Source organism: Orbicella faveolata, unplaced genomic scaffold (assembly GCF_042242905.1).
Source record: "Orbicella faveolata isolate gen_17 unplaced genomic scaffold, um_ofav_v1 contig_48, whole genome shotgun sequence".
In the NCBI taxonomy this organism is placed as follows: Eukaryota; Metazoa; Cnidaria; class Anthozoa; order Scleractinia; family Merulinidae; genus Orbicella; species Orbicella faveolata.
Genome location: NW_028301578.1, coordinates 13895001 through 13913803, shown reverse-complemented (window position 1 = coordinate 13913803; position 18803 = coordinate 13895001). Strand labels below are relative to the sequence as shown.

The following is an 18803-nucleotide window of genomic DNA, read 5'->3' as shown; positions in this document are numbered from 1 at the left end:
TATTCCTACTTTATTGTGAAGCCCAGATATCAAAATTTGCTGCTGAGACTAAGCTTAAATTCAAAGATATAAAAATTATTGGAGCAAACAAAACAGCTAATTCTGATGAACTGAGTGCTGCAACTTCTACATGGTTTCATATCACTACCACAAAGTGACAATATTTTTATTGGTTTCACAAAAATATTAATATCTTATTTTTAATCAAAATTCAAATTGGCTTTTTTACCATCAACGTCAAACAATTTACCATCACGTTTTTTGGCTTTACGTTTCTTATTAAGTCTATTTTAGACTAAATGAAAAATACACTTTTGTAGGAGTAGAATATTATTGTAATAACATTTATTCGTGTTAAATATCTCCCCTGATTGTGAAAGAATTGTTTGAAAAAATTGATTGAACAGCGGGGAAGTTAAATATCACGGTACTGACAAATAGTAACATGACTAGATAAACATTCTGAGCTCAGCTGTGAATTTAAAGATTGAGAAATCTGGCAACCGTCGCTAACAACCTACGTAAGTTACCTAATCATCTCATTAATTTCCATGGCAAGACGCATCCGCATGCTATAAGAACTTTAGTTTAAGTGATAAAACTATGTTGTTGTATCTATCCTTCGCTCCCAACTTACATTTAACTCTAAAAAAAAGCGACAGATGAAACTCCGAAACACAAAGCTATAACCCAAATCTGAATGTTTTCCGAAGAACAGGTGTCCAGTTTGGAAGAGTACAGCAGTGTTCTATTTTTGGAATTTTCATAGGATCACGAAGATAGCAAACTACAAAATTCATTACCTTCTCGAGCGTTAAATTTTGCAATTGATACACCGAAAATACGTAACAGCGAAAATAATAAACCAGTTCTACGACAACAAAACCTTAGGCTACTCTAAGCACAAAGTTAAACGCTCCCATAAAGAAGTGTGATGTGTTCCTGTCAAACTACCGCTGAAACCAAAAATGGCGAAAGTACATGTAGCTAGGTCGCGGTAGTTAAATTTAAAGATTATGTACTGATAAATTAGGTTCGACCCTCTTCCCTAACCACAGAGGCAGCTGATGGTAGTTTTTCGTTTAAAATGATCGAGTATCTACCACGAACAAGCAAAGATTCCTTCTACAAACAAGTCCCCGATCATTGAAATCAGATAGCTGGGTAGCCGCTCCCATATGATGCTCTTTCCCGGAAAGGAGCGCGTACAGAGTTCAGAAAATGTCCCCAGGGTATTTGTCCCTTTGTCGGACATCGGAAGATAAAGAAAATGTAATTAAAGGGAACAGACCGGCTTGAGGGTAAATTATGGAAATGAGTACGTTTCTCACAGAGCAGCTCATTTCATTCGGATCCATGTCAACGCAAATCTGACTGTTACTGGATTTTGGCCTCATTAAAGGTTTGTTTCAGAGGGTCTTCAGAGGGCTTTTTTCCATACTTTGTCAACCTCGACTCGCCCCAAGGAATTCAGAGTTTACAGTTCAACTTTATTTTAACTCATTTATCTCCAAGGTACAACAAGATAACGAAACTGCTGATCAATTATGTTATCTACTGGGCAACTATTCTGACTATTCGATAACCACAGTGTATGAAAATATCTTTTAATAGCAAAAACTGAATACATTACAGCAAATCGACAGCGTAATTCGATATCGGTTAAAGTTTCCGGGATGTTTTGACATTAACCCAGGACTCGTGAAACTCATGAATCTGGAATCTGATATCAACAGAAAGAGAAAGTGGCGTAAGGCGAAATAATCCGAGGAGAATCTGGGGAGAGGATAAGAAGAGGAGAGCCTAGGAAAGAACGCATAGAAGACGCTGTTTATTAGTTCTTTTAGCTGATGCTTGAATTTATTATCGTCTCTGATTGGTCATTCCAGATATTGATTAAGAAGTCTGCCTTTCCCTCAAGTCCGTGTTTCATCCCCAGTTCCTCATTAGAATTAAAGCTTGTCACAGGCTCAACTTCAACTTCAACTTCACTATATTTTGCACTTGCATTTTGAAATTACAATATTAGCAAAAAAAAAAAAAGATACATATATAACAATTAAAGGTGACAATGGTATAAAGTTTGTGCATGGAGGCTAACAGAACCGCGAGGTTATCGAGGCTCGCAGCCTCTCTTCGTGTTTCGACCAAAACTATTTGTTAGGAAAATCTATTAACTTAACTACTTCGTTAATTTGCCATCATAAGTGCCGGGATAAAATTCATAAAAAACTACAATAAATATGTGGAGGTTTATAGTTGGAACTGGCATAGCCCACACGGATGCGAGTATAAGAACGAGTATAAATCTTCAGGGACCGCGGAGACCATTTTAAAGTTGTAGGGCTAAAAAAAATCTGGCCAATACATCTAAACGTTAAAGTCAGTAGTGTTTCTCCAATTATCTTGCATTTGCACGCCATCAGGAGCCCTAGAAAATAAATACCAGCATTAAAAGTGGTAGGGCTACAGCCCTGCCAGTCCCTCCCCCTCCGCGTTCCCTGATCTTACAACGTAATGGAAGAAACGTCTGCTTACTGAACTAGCATATTGTTCGTAACCGGCATATAAAATTATGTTCTGTGTTGGTCTATTTACGAATAAAATTAAATATTTTTCAGTTTAACTTAGAACAGTACAGTACTGATCTCATTTGTTACTAATCAAGTAGGCAAATAACACCTGCTTAAACCATATAACTTAAAGCATAATAACTGTATATGTATTAAAATTAATGTTTGTCATTGAAACCAACGGAACGTGTGTAAACTAATATGATCTAGCTCTGCTAGAACTTTACTTCACTACAAATTAGTGTACTTCCGGTTATTCAATAAAGTTCTTATTCTTTGTCAAAACACATTTCTATCAAAGAATTCTCTGACAATTCCATGGAACTTTAGGATTATCTCTGTTTTCTTAACAGTACTATGGTAATCTTGTCTCTATTCATGGTCTTCAAGGAACCAAAAATTCTAAAAGAATGAAAAGAGAAGGCACAAGGGCGCAACAAAACTAAAGAATTTAGCAGTGATTGACTGAGATGCACTGGAGATGCTGTCACGTCTTCTTATAAAGGGTACAGTGCTGGCTTTGGGAGGACGCCGAGTCCCAGACTCGCGCGGTAAACGTTCCCCAGGCCTGGCCGGTGGGTCGGATAAATAAACACAGAAGGGGTTAAATCTATCGTAAAGAAAGTTAACCTCATCGCGAAGTTGTGGCGTGTTCTTGCAAAGGACAAGAGTTGCATTTTTGGCGCAACGTTTGGCTTCTGCGTATTTCCTGTGAAAGAATCAATAAAATCTAAAGTCAGCAGGGATATGAGCAGGTAAAGTGCTGAATGTGTGGTCGGACTATGTTTCATCGGAAGTCTGCAAAAGAGCATATTTCTAGTGGGTGGCTGAAGAAATCCGTAAGAGATGTGCCATTGGACGTTTGACGAGGAGGGGGGGGGGGGGGGTGGGTGGTTTTGAAAAAATATTCTTTAAGCATACTTGTACCAAAAAAATTCATGCATACGACCACTGCCGGAAAAAATTATCACACATCAGATTCAGTGAGCGGAAAAAACAAAAAAAAAACATGCTACATGGAGAAAAAAAATATCATGAACATACGCGTTCCGAGGAAAAAAAATTCCTAGTCCAGGTAAGGGTTTTAAAAATTTGTGTCATTATTAAATCTCCTACAACACCCCCTCACCCATCAAAAGTTAAATGGTCCACCCTTAATTGCTTCTGTGTTGCACTGAGATTGGTTTAAGAAACTCACGCCTTTACTCAGCCAATCAGAATGATGCGAAACCAAAACCAACTGCGCGGTAACGCACATTTTCCCGCGCTTGACGTCAATCTCGCCAATCTTGTGTATTTGCTTCGTATTCTCATTGGTTCGTTGTGTATTTTACGTTTGTTACGTCTACCTACTGAGAGTTTTCGACTCTAAATTAAAAACTACTCAATACTTGTCAAATAAATGTCCATTTGAATGTTAACTTTTCATTATAGCTTTCCGGCACTGTTTTATGTTAAGACCATACTTTTACGCACTCAGCTAGACAAAATAACGCGATTTTCACTCCTGAAACGAAACATTAATTAAAAAACAACTTACCGGCATAAAGTCTTGTCTGCTTTATTCGTTTTATAAGACTTGACGTAGTCTTTCTCGCATTTATGTTTCTCCAACAAGAAGGTCTCCTTACAATTGTTGTCTTTCAGTGATGGGTAAGACAGCTGAAAGTTGATGCCGTCGCAGAATTTGAGTTGTTGAAAAGCTCGTTTGCGAGCGAATGATCTTTCAATGCTTTGCTTGACGTAGCTTGATTCATTTTTGCTACAGTGAAGTGCCATTTCTTTTGCGCAGTTATGAAGCTTTGTAGTGAACACCGCTCTACAACAACAACAACATAAAACTTGAAACTTAAATAACTTTATTTACGTGTCAAATGTATTGAGCACCGCTGCTCTGCTAATAGACTGCTTCCGAGGTATCTTGTCCCTCAGTTTATTTCAAAGCGATTCCTCGTACAAAATCACTCAGATGAAAATTAGTTTGATTTGCATGAAAAATTAACCTGTATGGGAAACACATCAGTCACATGAATGGTTTCGCACGACGACTTGTTTTGACACAGAGACAAAAGGTAATCCGGAAATGGCGTATTCGGGACACGGTCTATAAACTGAACCAAATATTACACAACGCGGTCGAGGAGTTAAACTCGGGATTACCGAGAACAAATCCAGATAGCGGTAGGGCAGAGGATTTGAACCAGGGACCTCCAGATTTCAAATCCAGCGCCCTGAGCCACTCGAGCTAAATGCATTGTTGAAAGTGGGAATGTTGCAGCCAAATTTTGCAGCAATATCCCCCTTCCCTCCCATTCCCGAAGCCAATTTAAAAGCTGTATACCAACCTGCAAGGCTTCTTGGGATTTTCTTGCAGTGTCTGTATAAAGCGTCGCATGCAGACTCTAGTGAGAATGAAATATTCCCGCACTGAACATGTTCCAAAAGGATTTGGGGCGCTCCGCGGAACTGTGCAACAAAACAAAAAAAGGGGGCAATTTATCAGATAGCTTTCAAGCAAAGACTACTCGAAGTATTCTTTTCTGTCAAATATCGATGCTGGGGTGGATACAGGAGGAAGATGGTTCCCTGTTTTTGAAATTGAGGTCCCTGGAAATGGGATTTCCGGCATTCCGAGGCCAAGTCAGCGTGTTATAACGTATCATTTTTTAAAACTAAGGGGGGACCGACCGAGCCCCCCGAACTCTTCCCCCTCCCCGCCAGCAATTTTCCTTTCCGTCAGGTGTGATAGTTGCTCTGCTAGAATATTATTTCTCGATTTCGCACTGGGAAAGTTATTAGGGAAAGTACTGAGCAAAAGATAATTTAAGGACTCTTCAAGCAAATTGAAAAGCGAAACATATTTACGCGCGAGAAAAGAATTCACGTGTTGCCATGCACTGACTCCTCGTGCAGCTTAAAATGCAATTAACTATTATATGGCTTATATATTTCTGAGAGACAAAATTCACCAAAGTAGTTTAGTACTGCTACATTACTAGTCATGGTCTCTGAAAAGATGGTTTTGCGGGCTATTAAATTAAAAAGGTCTCATCTATTCTCATAGTAACCGATAGATCAGATCTAACCTGATGACTTCCGTCTGTCGACGCTTCCGGGACAGTAAGGATTGAACGGGTCTTGGAATATCTTTAAAATATACCGTGTTCCCTCTGTTTTGCTGCAGAATTTTTCAAGAACTTTTTTGACGCAGCTCTTGGCTTTCGTGTATTTCCTAAAATAATAATAATAATAATAATAATAATAATAATAATAAAACATCACAGTGGCATTAGACAGAGAAAGGGAACGAAAAACAGCTTTTTTTACTCTTTGTTTTTAATTTGATTTTACAGAGCTTTAGCACCCTTTCAAAATACTGAAGATTTTAAGCCAATCAGAGGAAAGGTTAGGAAGGTTTTTAAGCCAATCAGAAGACAGGTTATAGGAAGATTTTTTAAGCCAATCCGAGGAAAGGTTAAGAAGGTTTTTAAGCCAATCAAAGGAAAGGTTATGAAGGATTTTTAGCCAATCAGAGTGAAGATAGCCAATCCGAAAGCCGGTGAATCTTCTAGTTTGGTGTGGGAATTACTTAGAGGAGGTCAGCGAAGGAGTAGCATCAAGCCACATATTGCTCAAGTGACGAGAAGAACAGAGAGGATATCATATTGATCCACCCCAAATTCTCATAGCTAACATAAAAAACCGTAAAGCAATACTTGAGGAGAATTACACTTTTAACCGAGGTCTGTAACTAACCTGCATAGGGAAGGGCTTGCCTTGTCTTCGCTAAATTCCTTGTGGAAGGAAGCAGCACAGTTCCTCACTTTTTTCGTTGCTTTTTTCCGGCAGTCGGACTGCAGGTTGACTCCCTTGAAGGAATTTAACATGCCGTCTTTGCAGAAATAATCTTCCGAGCCAATGACTGCTCGCGCTCTGGAGGCAATTTCTGTCAGGGTTTTCGGGTCTGTGCTGTTCTTGCATCCATAAAAAACACTATTGATGCAGTTTACCATGGAAGTGTATGCTGCACTGAAATCATGGGAAATGCAGAAGCAAATTAAAGATCTTGAACATTTGAGCCGACCTAATCGTATTGTCAACGGTCAACTTATATTGATGCGCGATTAATGCGTGATAACACCAACTCGTTGCCAGGTTCTTTGTGTTCCGCGCTCTCCTTGTATCAAAAACACCTGTTACATGGTGCTGTAACAGTGAATTAGCTACTAATCATATCGTCAGAGGAACTCGTCGGCATTGCATAGGTTGTCCTAATCAACAATGTAGCATTTGTACGCCTCGGTTGGGTGAGGCACTGTGAGAGCCAATTGTATTGTCCAAGAACATAACACATAAAACCCTGGCAGGGATCGAACTTAGCCAGCTAGTTGTAGTATCAGCAAGTATACGGCTTCCAACACTCACCTGCAGTCTTGCTTGGGTTTTTCCTTGATGCTTTTAAAAAACTCATTCATCAAGCAGGCCTTAGCCTGTTCGTCAAATTCGTCTTGGGTGCAAGAGCTGACCAACTTTGCCCCACAACAAAACAAAACTAGAAAGAAAGAGACAAAAATACAGCTAAATATCAAGGGAATTTGCGCTCGAATCCTCATGGTGGCAATTTCTTATATAATTCAATTCAATTCAATTCGTTGTTTACACTATGTAGGGTATTTACATTCATTTTTACAAGGTAAAGTTCCTAAAAGAGTAAAATATTACGAAAATGAAGCGGTAAAGAAACAAAAGTTATAGAGCGTATTCACTCAAGTGTCCAGCAACCATGCAAATTTATTGGAACAAAAGAAAGTCTTCACATAAGAAAAGAGCAACTCCCACAGGATTGGTTTGGTACAGCAATGGCCGCCGTTTTATTGTTTTGGAACACCAATATGGCTGCCATGACGTCATGTGCATACACTCTATATCAGTGAGCGGCGACCAAAGTAGCAAGAGCTTTCTGGTTGAATACCACCATGGTCAAGGAAATGGCAGCGTAAAAAAAGAATAAGTTTAGCTAAGCTAGATCTAGATACACTTTATTACAACATACATACACTACATTCACTCATATATATATTATCACGATTATGATGTATAATAGAGCAAAACCAAGCAACAAATTAAAACATAGCAGCATCAGCAAAATCAAGTCTGATTATTCAGAAGGTGGCATTTGTATTCTTTCTTAAAGATATTGTTGGGCAAACACTTAATTCTGAGGGGTAGAGATTCCAAAACAGTCTCGCAAGGATGTTTAATTCCCGTTTTTGTTTTATGTTGAATTCCCGCCATGGAAATTTTAAGTTCCTACGTGATAAATATCGCTATAAGTAAGTCACGAATTTATCAGATTTAGTGAGTCACGTTCATTATTACTTTTCGCTGTCTCCATTAAAAACTTGCATTAAAGTTCATTGTAAAGAGGAAATATTCCGGGTTTTATGTACATCAACTGTAATCCCAGAGAACTGAAACGCGACTGAAACGAAACTCAGTACATAACATGACAGAGGTTCTTACAAAAAGGTGCTTGCAATGCAGTTTTCGCTTACAAAGATAATTGATGTAGTATATTCAAAATTCATCCCTAAACAATAAAACTGGTGGCCGAGATAGGGATACAAAAACATGGTGTTAGGCTGTCATTTGCAGAAAAAGACAACTTGCAGATATTTATTGGAAGGCAGGTATTAAATCAGTGAAAATCACAGCTGTCCGAGGGTTAAAACTGCTCATAAATGGGAATTAATTGGTTTATCGATTTACCAAATGGAGTTTTAAACAGCGAGGTAAATATACCAATGATATTGAACCGAGTTGCTTGTTTATTAATCCCACATGACTCAGCACATACAGAATACCGGCATAAATAACGGCTATCAATTTAAAGACTCCGGTGTATAAACGCCCTCTCAAAAGTGTACGAGCCATATTCACCGCAAGCGCTTTTCGAATAGCCGCTAATAGTTGTTGAAACCACATATTAAAATATTTGTCCAACAAATGAAGTCTAAACTGATAAAATGCTATATCGACACCCTTAGCTTAGAAAGTAAAACTATCTTACTCACCTAGGAAAACAAATTGTAGACATTTGTGATTCATCTTGCACCTCAAAGTACAGACGAAGTGAACAGTCGATCGCACTTCAATGACTCGGTTTACAAAAGTATAGACTCTATACAAGTACTTGGGAAACTTGGGAAACCCCCATTAGTCCGGTAATAGTTATTTTTAGTAATAGTTTTATTCTTTGGTTGCCGTTATGGATTGACAGGCCGCATACATGAATATTTTAAAACAGGACCTTCGTCATCAGTTTTTTATTTAGTTTTGGTAACCGGCGTCATCATTTCATAACGCACAAAACGAATTTTCGAATGAGACCCCTTGATTCATCGATAATCACTGTAAGTCTTGCTATTGCATCGCTAATTGCGAAGTAACGTATTATAGGAATGTAGAAGATAGAGAAAACAAGAGTAATTAAGTTAACTCTGGCCAGCCGGCAGTTACATCCACAACTAGCTGACGTTGCACAAGTAGAAAGTGAAACCGTGAAAGATGCTTACAAAGCCCAAAAAATTACCAAAATAGACGTCAATGAATTGTGTCGACGGAGGCGTTATTTGGGGAATGCTGTCAACCTTAGCCGTTCAGTGTATCTCTCAAATGATTGCTCAGTTTTCTTTTCGTGGGATATGTACCTCTGTCCTTTGAAGTACTATATAATTTTATTTCAAGGTAAATTTCCCGCTCTCACATGCAGTTCCGACGACTTAATTTTAAGTTGGGTCTAGTACGTCTCAATCTTACTCCATTTAAAGCCTGCACTTCAAGTCTTGATATAAATATTATACAGTTGTTCTTCAAGCCTTCAATAAGTTTTCGACGTTTTTCTCTTTGTTTTGTATAGCATTTTTTTTTTATCATAATTATTACTTGGAAATACTGGAGAGATAAAGAAAAATATATTTTTTTACATGCAGTCCTCGAAAACGGCAGTATTTTTTACACGCCCTTCCGGACAATTCAATTTTCCGGTTTCGGTTCCGCACGTACGCAAGAGCACGTGCGCACGCGAATTTGTATATACACGGTTTAAACTTTCAAAAATAAACAAGAAAGTGATTTTCTTTTAATGTATGACTGTCTAAAGAGTTGTATTAATAGCTGTGACATTTCCCGTTATTGAAAAATCAGACAGTTATGGTTCATCGAATGCAGTTGTCATTGATCGGTCCTTCATTAGTATACATTAAGTCATTTATATTCAAATCACTTTCGTTTCAGATGCCTGAAACGCTGAAACGAAACATGTAATTACAGTCCTCATACTAAACCCACCACCTAGCAAACTTTTTTTCAATGTATTACGCTCAAAATAACACTGAAGTGCTTTTTGCCTTTTTGACTGAAAACTGCACATTGTGCGAGTGCGGTCACTGTAAAGCTAAAACGCAGACTGCGGACTGCAGACTGTGGACTGCAGACTGCAGGCTGGGGGTAAAATGCAGACTGAGGGTAGAATGCAGACTGCAAACTACAGACTTTTTAACTGAATCGTGTTACCATTTCCACAATTGCGAGTGCGGCTCACAGTCACACGACGTTTTACAGTTGAATCCGGGAAAGAAACAGCCACGAAAAAAAAAAGCTCAAAATTGTAATAAATATATCTTCACTGCTACATGCGCCACTCAAATCCTAGGCATAGATAATTTAAGGAAGAAATTATTTTGCCTGAGAAGTGAGGTGTACATTCTAAGAAACTGAAACTGCCATTCCAATCGCTACTTCGCGAAACGGAGTCCAAATGCAATGTCAAGGGATGTATTACAGTGGTATATTCACCGAGACGACAGGGTGCTAGAAACACTTGACAATGCTGCGGCAGTTTCGCGAATATATTCCAGCAGTTAAAGTGCACCTAACACCAAAATTTTTTTTCGCTAAAATAATAAAGCTTATTTTGTGGAGTACTCTGCCGCAAAAATTTTTCGATTTAGTTAAATCTTTGATTTTCTATGGCTCGTCAAAGTACGTCAAAACGCCGCCATTTTGGTTCACGACCGAGTTTAACGGGGCATGCGTCGAGGGCCGGATGTGACGTCAAATCCAGAACACGGTGATTTTGTAAATTCGCATATTGACTTGTTTCTGTGGGGAAAGGCTGGGAAAGTAGTTCGAAAAAATGTCAGCCAGGTGCGTTGTAGTGGGATGTAGCAACACAGCAAACGTACAGGAGGTACTGCGCTTCATGCCATACCGTTTTATGGAGAGATGATGGTCCTGAACAGAAGAAACGTACAAAGCGATGGATCGATTTCGTGAAAGCGAAACTTGCAAAGTGAGTGGCGTCTGAGTTTGGTGATCTGTTCTAAGCGTTTCAAACAAGATGATTTCGCTCGACGCCTGGATTTTCAGCGAGAGAAAGGGATTTTGCTGATTCCATGGCTTAAGTGAGACGAATTTGGAATAACCGCTTTTCCATCGATTCATGCAGCCGTTGTTGCATCGATCTGATCTGATAAACAGCAGCAGTCAGTCAGCACAGCCGATAGATACAGAAGAATGGTGAGATATTTTTTTCTGAGCAAATGTTACCTACCTTTGCATGTTAGTTTCCTTCCTGGTTCAATTCTTTGAAAAAGAAATCTGTAAGGGTATTGTGGGCAAGAAAGTCATGCGAGCAAGCACACTAGTTTGGAAGACCCACCGTTCAACAAATGTGGCCATGGAGACATTCAAGCGAGGATGGCTTAGAATTAGTTTATATGTTCAGAGCCCTTTTTACATGTGGGTATTATCAATATACAGAGAACATACTTCGGCCAGGACCACAACAATTTCAAGCTGTCTGTGTATGAGTCTGTTTCTGCATGAGGCTTGTGGACTTAAATTGTATTTTTTACAGGTGCATGGTTGTGTCCATAACAATGCATCTGTAACTTGCTGCACTGTAGAAAAGCCATCATTGAACCGATGTTGTTGTTGTTGTTGTTGTTCTTATTCTTATTCTTATTCTTATTCTTATTATTACTATTACTATCATTATCATCATCATCATCATCATCATCATCATTTTTTAGCTCGTATTAGCTGAGCAGTAGGTATGGGAGAATCTTGACTGAGGACCAAATGCGGCGAGGTCTGTAAACACGACCGAGGTTATGATTCTCCCATACAGACTGACTAAGCTTGGTTAATAAGATGTTTACTATAATTTGCAAACAAGAACAATTTAATTCTTTTAATGTAACTGGTTTGTACTAACTGACATTTTGCTTTGCTTTTTCTTTCTCATCAGGCTTTTTGGCACTTCCATAAATAAGTATTGTTAGAAGAAAACAATGATTTTGCATTTTAGTTTACAACTTTTTCACTGCAAAGCATTACCAGTCTAGATGTCGGTCTAGATGGGAAGATCTAGTCTGCTTTCAATATCAGTTTCAGCCAATCAGATTTGTGAATTTGGTAGTTTCCAGTCCTTGTGAGACAGAGCCATATTATTACTTAGCTTGTCATTGTTTGCCAGGAAATAGATTAAAGAATACAGAATCAAAAATAAATAAATAAATAAATAAATAAATAAATAACATAATTTTATTGTTGTCCAGGTTGATTGCAACATGTAAATGGTCAGTGAGGGGACACAAACATTAAATTTTCCACTTGACAATAAAAGAAAGAAAGGCAGCTGCTTCCAGTTTGTAACACAGGATTAAAATAACTCACATTTCTAAGCACAAGCGAAGAAAAAGGGGTCCTTTTGATGTTTCATGGGCCTTTTTTTATTAGTGTGTTGTTCGAGTAAAACAAACTGTCTATGTCTATGAATCAATAGTTCAGTAAGCTGTTGGTCTCCAGGTGAATAAGACTGATATGTTTCTGAACAAATGCCATATTTTTGCAGTATTCTACAGTTGTAGAACAGTGTGTGTTGCAGTTTGTCAAAATAAATACAGTAAATATCAAGCCCACTCTAGTTTTGTTCAAATTCCTCATGAAAGTCAAATCATTCAGAGCTTTCATTCTTTTCAACTGAAAATTCCTTTCTAATAATATTATTGCTACATAAAGGAATCCTCTTGTTCCCCAACATCCCATACACCAGCCTTGAGAACTCTTAGTATGAAACACTTCGTAACTAAAAAAGATTAATGGAAAAAAATTTTCTAGCAGTGGGCATCTTATGGTGAGGGAAGGGGGGGGGGGGTGGCGGCGGGATAGGGCAGGATACCTAAAAACAAAGCTCAATGAAGAAATCACAAAAAGTAACAATATTGTTTGAGAATCACTAAAGCATGTTTGTAACAGTGATACAGGACTAAACGGGTTTACACTAATCATAATTCACACTTGACCAACCAAAGGTTGCAATAACATAACCAACCCCCTAGCTACCCCCCTCTTACTCAGGAACTTTACAATGATTTGTTTGTACATGTAACTGATCGTTTCACAACTACACTTGTAAATTGGAAGGATCACTGTTAAGTAAAATGTTGTGTGCATGCATGTAAAGAGGGATTCGGAAACATTTTTTTATTTTATACAGCCATATGCATGCCTGAATTACCTCTCTTTGCTGCCAGTTTGATGATAGGTTTGCTTCCCTTTAGTTTTGTATTTGCCCGCTACTAATCTTAAACTCCATTTCTGAAGGCCTACAGGTTTAATTCCTGGATATTCAGTAACATACTTTAAGATAACATCAGCGCCAATATCTTCAAGAGCAAGATCACTCTTCTTTGAGCCTTGACAACCATAACATTCGTTGATGTTTTGAGGGGAAGCGACGCTACAATTTCTACACTTGCACGTAAAGAACACAAACACTGTCATGGGATAATCATTTTGATCTACATTGAACGCATGAAGTTAAAATAATTTGAGAAAGTGAACGGACTAGACTGTTATCACGAAAGTATATTAGTGCGAGATCAAAGAAGGCGCGAAGATAGTAAAGACGCGCCACGCGCTACAGTCTTACTAGTATCACTCTTCGACTTAAGCTTCTACATATCGTTGCCTTCGAATCTGTCCATCAGAGCTCGTTCGAGTTCTTTGTCAGCATTCACCTCCTGGTATTTGGCTGTCCATTCTCCATTGGCCAGAGAGTAGTCAGCATACAAATCAGCTCGGTCGTCACCGTTTGACTATTCAGTTTGTGATGTTGATACATTGTAAGCGTGAGCGGTCATTCTCTTCAGCGATATAATAAATTTCAGAGTTTTCCGAGTCAAAGCTCATTTCAGAATCAGACGAATTAGAAGACATTGTTAGTAAAAACAGAAATCGGTCGACTGCAGAGTCCCAGCGAAAGAAATTGTGCTGCAAAAAGGCTTCTACACTCGGACAAAATAAAAGACTTGACTGGGACAGCCGAAGCATTCGTTCTGGAATTGACGTCACAGCTTTAACTCTCCCCAGATTCCCCATGCGCGGTCGCGAACCATTGGAAACTCGGTTTCGAAGGGGCAAAGAAATTCGAGGATTTAACCAAATCGAAAAATTTTTGCGCCAAATTACTCCACAAAATAAGCTTTATTATTTTAGCGAAAAAAAATTTTTGGTGTTAGGTGCACTTTAAGTAAAGCATTTCTTTCAGTTGAGATCGAAAATTAAATTAAAACAGCTAAGAAAGAGAACACATTTTCCTGATTGATCTATTTTCTGTATTTTTTTTTTTGAAAGTTAGGACAGTTACTCAACATGATTAATGGCCCACTGACTCACACCAGCACTGTTTAATTAACTATATAAAACTTTTCTTGCACTTATAATTAATTAACATTTTGCTTGCATGGATTTGTGAAATTAAAGTTCCCGTGACAGAATCGAAAGTGGGGACTCATTTAAAGTGATCTGATAAAACTGTGCTTCTTATTTAACCTCGTTGATTTTCATTCAGTAATAAATATGGTTAAACCATGGAAACATGCTTAGTAGGTAAAGAAGAACGAGTTTTCAATTAGTTTCAATTTCCGACACCGCTCAGTTGTAAAATATATTGTTTAGTGAAGATGTTGATTTTATTAAGTTAAACTAGTCAGTCACGCCGTTAATGTTTCTTTCATAAGCGCAAACGGTGAAGAACGTATAACACTGTATTCAACGGCGACACATAAAGTTAGCAGCGACCTCTTGACTGAAGGGCAAGAATATTACTCCGGTAGTACAAGGAACCACCGCATAAAAACGAAACGTTTAATATAGTACATACAATGGATCCAATACTGGACAGTATTGCTAAGATTTAGAGCTAATAATAAGCGAGTTAAATAAAAGCTCAAATAATACTCACCAAATACGAAAAGCAGCGATAGCGACTTGATACTCTTCATGTTTCATCCGAACAAGTAGAAGAGCGCGAACTAAACTAATTTCCTCTCAGGAGATTTTTATGAAGTGGACAGCCGGGGTCTACCCCTTCAAGTTTCCTTCGCCTAGGGTGTGAATAGTGAATCACATGTTTTTAAAACATTAGAAATCCTGAGAGAATGGAAGGCGGTCGATTTTCGAGAACCCCTTATCTCCCCTATCGATGATCAACCCATGCAAAAGAGTTGATGTTTAGATAGAGACTTGCTCAATTCAACAACGCCGAATAGAAAGCCGATCTCGGAAAGCGAAAAATGTCCGGCTATCATTTTGGATCGTCACCAGCTAATGTTACTAACAATTTATGACCTGATAGATGAAGAGACAATATCTGATATCATCAAACATTAGGCTTAACACAAATCGAAAATTCTGCGGTAAAACTACCACAGCGAATAGGGTCCGAATGAATTGTAAGTCAGGTTTTGTCACTTTACGCGCCACTTGTCAAACAAGTCAGGTTTTATCATTTTTTGTTTTAATTCAAATCTGGACAAGTGAGAATCTACAGGATACATAATATTAATGTGAACAGCAGCTGAAGACTGTAATCCACGACAAAAGTCCTTCGCACGGCTGGATCAGATTGCATGAAAATGTGTTGACAAGCTATTTTGGAAACAATAAGTAATGACATCACTAGAATGGGGAAATATCTCCCCCCCCCCCCCCCCCCGCCCCCCGCCGCCCCCGACAATGTTGGAAACGAGCAATGACGACTTCATCACGATAAACAACATTGAATTGGGGGGAGGGGGCCGAAGTGATAAATTTCCCTGACAGATACTGCAAAGGTGGGCAACCGTGCCAAGACTTTTGTCGGGGATTGTAGCTTATTCTGAAAAGAAAGATTTCTGTCATGCAATCGTTCCTTAAAAGCTTGCATAACACCGTGACTTGCTATAAATTACTTCACGTCATGAATTCGATTCGAAACTGAAAGTAAATTTAACAAAGACCTAATTTAAAAGACAATGCACTGGCATATTGAACCTAATGCAATACGTAAGTCACTTTTAAATATAGCTGACAGCTATTTGGCGAAATTCAGTTTTAAAGAGAAACGTTCCTAAAATATTACAGTGCCCCGACACAAAAAATCATCAACTTCCGCCCTTCGTTGTATTTGTGTGACTGTCACGCTTGTGTGAAAAGGAGTCACGATTATTACTGTGGGCCTGGTGGTGTGACGAATGAAGTGAAAGATCTCTGCTGAACAAAATCGCTGTCACACTCAGCACGTTGGAAGAGGAACTATAAAAACAAATGAAAGGCACTTAGTACATAAGAGCACTTTATGTAATACCTACAGATCAAGTGCCAGGAATATGGCCGAGGCTTTCTTACTAGCCTCTTCGCCTTGCGGTCTTTCTCCGCAATTTTCTATCAAGTACAAAGTTGGTTATCTCTGATGTCTCTGAGGGTTTCTCTAAGTGTTGAAAACATTTCCTGCCTCTGAGGACCCAGCTGCGTACCACTTTGTTCTTACTTCCCAGCTGAGGAGAACCGAGGGAGGGGTGGGTAAATCACAAATCACGCATTTTGCCTGAAACCTAAGAAAGTTATTAGCAGATACAGTGACCTGAAGAACATCTATCAAGAGAGTATCCGGCACCAAAAATCATGATCAGCTTCTATTTTCTTCTACAAATATCCACACAGATGCAAACTTGCAGGTAACGAGAATAAACAGCTTGATCGCGAAAGGACAACTATCTTTATATATTAAATCAAGTCATCTCAACTTATTTATGCCATAACAAATGTATAGAAACATAACGAGGAATCTTCTTCGGTAATAATTTGTAACTATAAAATGAAACTACGGACCTTCTCGATGCTTTTCCTGTCAAAAATCCTGCAAGCTGCTCCCACCTTTATTTCAGTCCTTTCAATCATACGTAGAGTTGTGCACTGGAAGCCTGAGCCCGCAATTTCCATGTTGTATGCTATGCAGGAGTGTCTGCGCACGCATGCGTCTATGCATTGCAGCTCTGAAAACACTTTCTGTCTGGAATTCACACGGCCAATCAGGATCGCGTTAAACGTGATGTCGAAGATCTGGGGAGGAGAGCATGGAACATCCAGGCGAGCAGTAAAAGTAGATTCAATATCTGTGTTAAGAAAATGACACATAAGCCGGATATTTCGTTAGTTTTGACCTCCAACGAAACAGGAAGTTACAATCACCAGTTGACAAGACTCTGGAGCCCGGGGAGTGGGGGGGGGGGGGGGGGAACTCCCATATACAAATTACAGAGTGCTCGTTGGAAATTTTGAAAAGAACAGCTAAGAGGTACCAAGATCCTGCTTTGTGGGTGTGGCTTGAAATTTCTCTCACCCCTAAGAGGTACCAATCCTAAAATAACACATTATCTCCTGTCATATTCTTTTCGGCTCAACACCCTAAAAGATACCGCTAAAGTTCCCGCTGTGGACCTTTTGAGGCTGAACACCCTAAGAGACACCAAGACCGCTTTTTAACACCTAGAAGATACGACGAGCACTCCCGTCCTTTTATATGTGAGTCCACCCTCCCCCCCCCCCCCCCCCCCCACCGGGTTCTGGAGTGAGGAACGTTTGCCAAATATCGAAAGTTCTTAGTTCTCAGCCTGCCCAAAGCGTCCTCACTACCAGTAAGACGACTGCAACGATCGAATACCTCTCTTATCGTTACTTCTTTTCGTGGGAAATTAACTTTACGAAAATGGCATCGGGATATTTCGTGAGACTGAAATGTCGCGATTTGGCCAGAAAAGGACGTTAAAAGGAACTAAATTTCGCGAAAATTGTCAAAATACTGAAGTTACAAGAAGCCAGATAGGAATTGATTTTTTGACGACTGCACCAAGGATATCTCACAAGAACCGCTGCAAGAAGCTGATATTGATTCAGGCGGAGACTTTTTGGAACGCCGAACTTTAAATAGAGAACATGGACAAGATAATTATGTGTAAAGTGACGATGACGTTGATTAAAGAATTATATAGCAGGGTATAAAATCTCGCGAAAATCTTTTCTGCGGGACTTAAATTTCGCGATTATTTGAAAATCGCGAAAATACAGTAACAATAAGGTAGAAAAAGGTTCAGTTCGTTCTCAATTCGTTCCCAGACCTCCCGTTTCGTCCAAAAATAGGGAATAAATTGAGGGAGAAATATTAATGAATGAAAGTTAAAAAACACCCACCTGCTTCTGACCTACATGTAAAATACAGCGTTGAAAGAATCAAGGCGTGAGCCAGCAGCATTCTCAATAGAAAGCAAACCACTAAACGAAAAGTCAAAAGCAGCTTTGAGAAGTAACATCAACCAGTCCCAAATTAAAATGAAATGAAGCTATGAATTCATTCGCTCAGCTCTAAGCATGATATTCAAATTCACTGATCTAAAAACAGAATTACCGAAACTAACCCAGAGAACTGATTTCAGATTGTACTCACAATTTTGAGGGTCCACTCAAGCATAACCAACGTTGTCAATCAGTTAGGTTTAAATGAGGCTAAATCCCGATTCGTGAAGAAAAAAATGTTTTAAGAAGCAAATGTTACTGTCTCGTGAAATACCAGCCAATACTATTTCTTCTTGAGCCTGACAATTGTTTGCTAAGAGTCCTTATTGCTATTATATTAGACCGGAATGAAATAAGAAATTGCTTTCAGCTTATTAGGGAGTTGTTTGGAGAGCTGATTTGATAGATACACAAAACTGATAAAGCCAGAAACGTCTATCATTTGGGAAGATAATGTAAAGGTGTTAAATGGCTTTGAAAGTACGTAGGATTTAGCAATATTCATGCTAATTTCTGCAGATTAACATGCTAACTTGGTCCGAATTTTAG

General features: G+C 38.9%; 2 protein-coding genes and 1 long non-coding RNA gene across 4 annotated transcripts; 1 reads left to right on the top strand and 2 right to left on the bottom strand.

Annotated features, from left to right (window-relative positions):
• Positions 1-1830: 1830 nt before the first annotated feature.
• Positions 1831-15640, bottom strand: LOC110069742 (uncharacterized). 2 transcript variants are annotated; one of them, XM_089281129.1, is made up of 7 exons: positions 14887-15640; positions 6999-7125; positions 6330-6602; positions 5660-5805; positions 4919-5039; positions 4114-4392; positions 1831-3282 (listed from the first exon to the last, which is right to left on the bottom strand). In XM_089281129.1, exons 1-7 carry the CDS (start codon positions 14924-14926, stop codon positions 2976-2978), a joined length of 1293 nt encoding a protein of 430 aa, XP_089137255.1. In that variant the 5' UTR covers positions 14927-15640; the 3' UTR covers positions 1831-2975. The 2 variants fall into 2 exon arrangements, with proteins under 2 accessions (XP_089137255.1, XP_089137256.1); XM_089281130.1 differs by lacking the exon at positions 14887-15640 and adding an exon at positions 8648-8765.
• LOC149096634 (uncharacterized) lies at positions 10694-12271 on the top strand. The gene is made up of 2 exons (XR_016204546.1): positions 10694-11153; positions 11887-12271. It is a non-coding gene; the product is annotated as an uncharacterized LOC149096634 (long non-coding RNA).
• On the bottom strand, positions 15637-18530 carry LOC149096633 (uncharacterized). The gene is made up of 3 exons (XM_089281131.1): positions 18153-18530; positions 16794-17077; positions 15637-16217 (listed from the first exon to the last, which is right to left on the bottom strand). The coding sequence occupies exons 1-3, from the start codon at positions 18211-18213 to the stop codon at positions 16131-16133; spliced, it is 432 nt and encodes a 143-aa protein (XP_089137257.1). The 5' UTR covers positions 18214-18530; the 3' UTR covers positions 15637-16130.
• Positions 18531-18803: the final 273 nt, after the last annotated feature.

Excerpts from the sequence above, each read along its gene's own strand:
- LOC110069742 (XM_089281129.1), bottom strand. The coding sequence starts at position 14,926 with ATGAAGAGTATCAAGTCGCTATCGCTGCTTTTCGTATTTG. Across the intron at positions 6,603-6,998 it reads AAACCCAAGCAAGACTGCAG|TGCAGCATACACTTCCATGG; the intron begins GTGAGTGTTGGA and ends CCATGATTTCAG. Across the intron at positions 4,393-4,918 it reads AATCCCAAGAAGCCTTGCAG|AGCGGTGTTCACTACAAAGC; the intron begins GTTGGTATACAG and ends TTGTTGTTGTAG.
- LOC149096633 (XM_089281131.1), bottom strand. The coding sequence starts at position 18,213 with ATGCTGCTGGCTCACGCCTTGATTCTTTCAACGCTGTATTTTACATGT. Across the intron at positions 17,078-18,152 it reads TACATGTAGGTCAGAAGCAG|ATATTGAATCTACTTTTACT; the intron begins GTGGGTGTTTTT and ends TTCTTAACACAG. Across the intron at positions 16,218-16,793 it reads ACAGGAAAAGCATCGAGAAG|TTCCTCTTCCAACGTGCTGA; the intron begins GTCCGTAGTTTC and ends TTGTTTTTATAG.